General features: G+C 38.6%; 1 protein-coding gene across 3 annotated transcripts in view; it reads left to right on the top strand.

Moving 5' to 3' along the window:
- The first annotated feature begins 406 nt into the window (after positions 1-406).
- LOC122545963 (trafficking protein particle complex subunit 3-like) overlaps positions 407-6947 on the top strand; it is an 89762-nt gene continuing 83221 nt past the window's right edge. Inside the window, exons 1-3 of one of the 3 annotated variants that reach the window (XR_015753748.1) lie at positions 407-1114; positions 1376-1507; positions 2749-2874. Coding sequence is in view for 2 of the 3 variants with exons in the window: in XM_043684949.2 (XP_043540884.1) it covers positions 566-1114; positions 2749-3144 (945 nt within the window). In the remaining variant the exon portion in view is untranslated. Of the gene's footprint in view, positions 1115-1375; positions 1508-2748; positions 5860-6947 lie in introns of those variants that run through there. The other 2 variants (XM_043684949.2, XM_087981245.1) reach the window with 2 other exon arrangements.

Here is a 6947-nt window from a genome sequence, read left to right as displayed (position 1 = left end):
GCAGCCCCAAATGCCTTTTGCTAATTATTGTCAGCAGGAAAAATGGACAGTTGTCCCACAGTTTTTGAATTTGCTATCTTCAATACAAATTTAAATAAATGAAGTGAAGTTGCTCCTGATGCAAATTCGCTGTTCACAAAGTAGTCTTTAATTCTGAATGACAAATAAGACATCTCAAAATGAACTTATAATGATTCTAAACTGAGCTTCATTCTCCTGTGGATTCTCTTGTAGTCTAGAATCACACTTGAATTTGAATTAGAAGTTGGAAAGTCATTTCATCAGCAAAGCAGTCAGTGGCTAGAAATTCAAATAACTCTCAAAAAGGATGAAGACGAACTAACATATTCCCTGTTCTCTACTAATTGCAAAATATCTTGTAATAGTCATGAGAAGCAAATAAGATATTTCCACAAAGGAAGTGACACCGCGCCTTGCAAAGAAACTGAATTCGTTGCGTTTCCCATCTCATTCCTGAAGAGAAGACAAAGCAAGTCTCACCTACTCGTGTAGCAGCTGGAGGGAATCTAATCTAAAAAAGGAGAGGAAAGCCAAAGTTTTTAAAATGCCGATTAGTAATCTCCTGACATTTTGGAAAGGCAGGGAGAGGATGACTCTGAATGCAGTAATCGCACTGACAACAATTTTTAGTCAACAAGCATTTTCGTTCTTCACCTTCAATTGTCCATGCAAGACAAGATTGAATCTATACTATGCCCTGGCTTTTATTGGAGTCCCCGCACTGGTCCTGTTGATTCTTGGATATGCCATTAATAATCTGACCTGGAAATTAATCATGAGTTTTAGAGGTGGAGCCAAAGTGGAGTTTAATAATTTCAAACTAATCTGCTATGTCCTGTTCAGTATAACGGGAACAGCTGTCATCGCTCCAGTGACTTGGGTGGCAGTCACTCTGTTAAATGGCTTGTATTATCAGTGCGGCATGAGTGAGTTTTTGTCAGTGAGCAGCTGGAGTGTGTTCCAGAACATCACCCTCCGTGAGCGGAAGGACATTCTCGCTCGCTTTCCCTGTCTGAAAGTGAGCATTAAGGAGATACGAAATATCAGCGAAATAAGAAATGAAGGCAACCGGATTCTTCTGTATCAGTCCCAGGTATGTGCGGCTGTACCAGTCATTTGTTTTTTTGACGCGAGTGAACAACTGAAATGTTAATTCTAGCAATGAAAGGAACTGTGTGTTTTCGTGTCTCTAAAATAATTAAATTTAATTATATTAGTTTACCAGACATCAAATTTGCATTTGTCACATTTAGCAAATCTAGTCTGATTATGTAATGATAACGAGCCTTTCATACAAAAGAGGAAGCATGTTTTTTTTACTTTAGTGAATTCCAACCTATTTTTCTGAACCCAGAGATGATCCTTTGACTCGGAGACTGAAGGCGGGCAACGTGAGGGCAAGGGAGGGGACGGAAGAGAAGGATTCGCGCAGAATTGGGTCAGCGATAGAGTGGGCCGTGGACGGCAGTAGGCAACACTTCCCCGGGTGAGGAAAGAGGAAGTTAGTTGCTGTGTCGAAGGGTTGTATCATGAAACAGAGAATGGAATTAAATCCTTACAGGAGGCACGGTATGAGGAAATACTGTCCAGGTCGTAGTGGAAGTTGGTGTATTATAAGAATATTAGTATAAAGTCAAGCGAGGATGTTAGGTGTTTTCCCGCTTTTGGGAATATTTCACATACCCCACATAACTAGGACACGAATACCCTTACCAGAAGAACACCTTTCATTTGGCATTAGTGAGACAAATTAAGGGAGAAATTGAGAGAACAAATTCACACTGATACAGGTGCCTGGTGGTGACCTGGACTGTTGGACCTTTGTTCAAATAGACAGTGAAGGTCACTCAGGCTGTTCTGCGGAAGGAGGAGGAATGTATGTGCAGAGGAATTGGGTTTCTAAAGTAAGGCAGATATGCTAGAGGCAGGAAATTGGACATTTTGGAAAGTGTGTTGGAAGGGAACAGAGGGAGACTGTGTGCGGATGGAGACTAGATAGGAGAAAAAAAAACCTCCAAGACTGAAAGAAATAAGTTCAGTGCAGCAGGAACAGGCTGATGCAATGTGTCAACCAGGACAGAATTGTGTTTGGATTTTTTGAAGGAGGTAGAAACAGACTGTTTGGTGACTACAAGGTGGAGGTTGTGGAGGGTGAATCTCCTGTGGAGATTATGTCAGTGACAGTCCTGGAAACAATGCCTTGATGTTTAATGGTTGGGTTATGGTCCACAGCAAGATAGAAATAAGTGTGAGAGTTAATACTTAGCATACTCCACCTAGGAGAGGTTAAGAGTCCAACAGCAGCATCCTTGTCAATAAAATATTCAGGGTTAGACCAAAGTGAATAGACTTTAGGCAATTCAGAGAGACAGGTTATAGTGAGTATGAGATTAAATAAAATGAAATGATTGACGTCACCGATTATTTGTAATTAAAAGATTAAGGGCATTAATTTGAATTGGAATAAAAATCAAGGAAGTTCTAAAACTGGCTGCCAACTTGCTATCACTTGTTACATATTGTAGCACAAATTCAAAATTAGCCTAAGCGTCCAAGGGACACTCAAATTAGTGTCATTTAATATATCACCTAATTTCAACTGGATCTGATTACTGTATATCAGTTGTGCAATAATTAAGTTAGATAAAAATCATGTCCATGGAATTGACTGCAAAGATTTTCAGATAATTTGTGTATTTCTCACATTTTTTTCATTTTTAATCGTAGGTGGCTGGATGGATTTTAATTGCTTCTGTGACTATCATTGCTTTTCTGACTTTTTGCATTCCAAGATATTGTTCTCCACTCAGTTTTGTGCACCTAAACTACTGGGCACAGTACCTAGAAAATGAAAGTTCACTCTTTCAGGAGACCGCTAAAAAACACTCTCAACTCTATGCTTCGAATCACATCAAGAAGTTCTTTGGGTTTATTGCACAGGAAAGTGAAGTGAAGAAAATCCGCTTGCCTACCAGAAGGGACTGGAGAATGATCTCTGGCATTAATATGTTCACTAAATTGGAGCATGACCCCTGTCAATACAGTCTCCTGCATACATGGGCTGATGAAACAACTGCAGGTGGTGACTATATTCCAGTAGATGATGTGGTGACTGAAGCATAAATTTTTAATTGAATTTCCTTGTGAACACAATCATAGTAGTCACCCCAGAAATATATCCATTCTGACCTTATGGTGACCCGATTAAAGTTTGCAGATTCTGCCACATGCTTAACAGGTTTTGCTTTAAACTCTCAGAAGTTGAGTTGTTAAGATACTTATGAACCCCTGACATCTTGACTTCAGCTCTACACACTTGCAGCAAAATCCATTGATGTGTTTCTTCTAAGATGATCTCTGTTTTCTCAATCAGTCAAAAGCAAAGGTCTCTCATAAGTCAACATATGACAGAACACCAAGTAGAGCAATTGCTTTGGGAGCTTGGTGTCATGAACACAAGCTGCAAGTTCCATCCAACAGAGCTAGTTTTGTGTAATTATCACCTCAGTACTGAGCAAGTTTACTTTGCAGTGGATGCTACTGTTGACCATCTTTCTTGCTATGAGATTTGGGAAATCTTGCAAAGCCAACAGTGGTAGAGCGTCTCCAGTGATTTTGATGTGCCAGCTGCAGGATGTTCAAACCTCTAAAGGGTGCAAGAGTGTGGGGATCATTGTAGCCAAATAAACCATGATCTCAGTCTCAGAGCTTTAAACTCTCTTTCCGTCAGTTTGCTGAAGGCTAAGCATGATGCATTTGAGACAATGATAAATTTTGTCATTTATGTATGGCTGCATTGGGGGAGGCTCCTGAGAAGTGGAAATTGGTCCACCTGAGGTTCAATTATATAGACACTGACTGACTATTTCAGTGATCATTTTTAATGTTTGAGGGTAGACATTTGATATCAACTACTTCAGTTGAGAACAAGTTGCCCTGACATTCACAGACATTTTTTCAGCAGTAGCTATCATTACTGAGTGGAAATCTTGGCCCATTTTCATTTTCCTTTGCTCAGGGTGGCTTATTGAATAGCAATCATTGCCTTAGCTCAGAAAAGGCTAAGGCATTTGAACTTAAAAATGTGTTGCTGGAAAAGCGCAGCAGATCAGGCAGCATTAAAGGAGCAGGCGAATCGACATTTCGGGCATAAGCCCTTCCTCAGGGCATTTGAACTTCAGACTCACCAGGTATAGCTCAGTTACACTGGCAAGTTTTCTCAAACTGAATGCTTACATGTGGCATATATGAAGAAATGACTGGAGTGCTGAATGAAGCCCCTGAGAATGTAAGCAAATGTTACTTATTGGATAGTCCCATGTTCAGGGTTACCTTTTATAATTCACTTAGAGTATTAACTTAGGAGTTTTTGTGGTGCATTGTCAGCGTCCTTACCCCGGCACAAAAACTTATATCTAAGTCCTGTTTCTGGACTTGATAGCCACATATTTCATTCATAATGTGGACTGACTAACCAGGTTTAATATCAACTTATAATTTTCCCAATGATGGCAGGCCTGCTCATTTACTGAAACAGGCAAAATCAGACAAACACAATGCTTGAAAGATACTCATAAAATAATTTAGTAGAAGACCAGGTTTATCAATACCCTCTTTGTGGTTGTACCTGAACAGAGAGAGAGAGCAGCAATTTGCCTTTAAATAGTATCTTTAATGTACTAAAAAAAGTCTCAAGTAGCTTAACAGGAGTGTTTCAAGTTTAATTTGACTCTAGGTCACAAAAGGAGATATTCAGAAAGATGATCAAATTGAGACAAAAACATAGGTTTCCAGGTGCAGCATAAACAGGTGATTGGAAGTTGAGAACAAGAACTTGGGCTGAGCAGATTGGCTTCAGTGGAGAGAAATTAGGGCAGAACCAAAGTTGGAATCCAGAATGGCAGTAATTGTGAAGGGAAGAATGTAATTACAATGAGGGGGAACATGGTGACCAGTTACTTCAAAGTGGATTTTGGAGGAGCACCCCTTATTCTAAATTCAGTTGTTATTCTTCTCCTTGGTAGCATCTAGCAGGAACTGTCTTGCCTTGGATTTCATGAATGCAAACAAAGCTGGGAGTTTTGTCTTTACCCATAAGGCAATTAGCTCACATTTGTCTAGAAATATGTATATGCTGTTTGCCAAACCTTTTGGCATCTTCGTGGTTTTTATGAATAGTGTGTAAAATATGTAGGGTATATATTAGTTTAAGAGTTTGAATTTCAAAATAGTTGCTTTTGTGAAGGGAGTTTCTTTGTAGGACTGTCCTTCCAGAACAGTTCCCTAATCCAGTATGTGTCCGTGAGCACGGACTGTAAATGGAATAAAATATTTGTACTGGGTATTTATGATAGTCTTCAATGTTTACTCAACCTATTACTTTGTTTTCAGTTGGGAATAATCAAGGAATGATTTGAGTTTAAAAAACCTAGTAACTGAACATTTTAGTGCAATTCATAAACTGGACTGGGATCAGAAGTCAGTTCTATTTTAGAAAGGGAGATTTTCAAAGCATTCAAGGACAAAGTTACCTCAGCTTTTAAATTGAGCACTTTTCAAACCAGGAGTATTTGGTTATAAATCCGCAGTTAATTAAAAGTTGAGAAAGTAGAAGCTATTGGTTTTGTGAGTATTCATGTAAGCAGAGTCCACAGTTGACAAACAAAAAAAACAAGAGTGAATCAGTTCATAGAATTTGAAATTACCTTTCAATGTCAGATTTTTAATGGATTTGAGTATTTATGTAATAGTGTCAGGAAGCCGGTTGAAACTTTGTTTTGCTGTAAGCTTTAAGATCTTTCTTTGTGTGCAATAAAAGTTTTTGTCCTGTTAAAGAAATTCTGCAGTCTCATGTGCTCTGACTGACCACCATATCAACTAATTGCTTTTTTAAAGATGATCTATCAACCCAAATTTCATCTGGGTATCTGACTTGTACCATCAGCTAGGAGCAGCATCAAAAAATAATAATTTCCAAGCCTATCCAGTTTAACACAGCTATCAGTTCACAAGTGAATCAACGCAATTTTATATTAAAAACTAAACGCTGATCTATAGCAAATATCTACAGTTGCAAATCAAAACTCTCAAACTCCTAATTTGGCTCAATTCTTTGCTGTTGAATCTTTTGAGAGAATTAAGTCTGGTTCTTCCCTCCAGTCTCAGTCCTACAAATTATTGACAATTGATGTCCGCATAATCATTTTTTGAGAAAACATGGTGGTTCTGGGGTCATGGGTTTGAATCCCACCACGGCAGATGGTGAAGTTTGAATTCAATAATTCTGAAATTCTAAAAACAAAATTTGTCTAATAATGATCAAATAGCCCTTGTTGGTTGTTGTAAAATATCACTTGGTTCACGAATACGCATTAGGGAAGGAAATCCGGCTTCCTTATCTGGTCTGGCCTACATGTGACTCTGGATCCACAGAAATTGTGGTTGCCTCCTCAATGCCCCTTGAAATGGCCCATCAAGTATTTCAGTTTAGAAATGGGCAACAAATACTCTCCTTCCCAGATGTGGAATGCATTGCCTGGAAATGTGATGAAGGTATGTTCAATTGTGGCATTCAAGAGGTGGATGATTAGTTGGATAACAATAATGTGTAAATGTATGGAGAAAAAGCAGGAGATTTGTGCAAAGTGATGATACTCAAATAACAAGCCAATGGGTGAATCTCCTTTCCCTGTGATAAAGAATGCTTTGTCACAGGTTAGTGTTTGGCCAGTTGTTTCTCTTCATGTCTTTAAATAACTTTGAAATTGTGCCTTTGAAATAACTTTAAATAACTTGAAACAGTTAAGACAAAGTTTTTAAATGATACAAAACTTGCAAGTATTGTGAACTGCAAGGAGAGCACAATGATAGACTTCACATGGAGGCAAACAGGTTTGTTAATGATTATTAATGCAGTGAAGCATGAA

The sequence above is a fragment of the Chiloscyllium plagiosum genome, unplaced genomic scaffold, assembly GCF_037043375.1.
Source record: "Chiloscyllium plagiosum isolate Xiang-an unplaced genomic scaffold, Cpla_swu_hap1 HiC_scaffold_3, whole genome shotgun sequence".
In the NCBI taxonomy this organism is placed as follows: domain Eukaryota; kingdom Metazoa; phylum Chordata; class Chondrichthyes; order Orectolobiformes; family Hemiscylliidae; genus Chiloscyllium; species Chiloscyllium plagiosum.
Note: the sequence above shows the minus strand (reverse complement) of the source record. Positions and strands in the feature narration are given on the sequence as shown.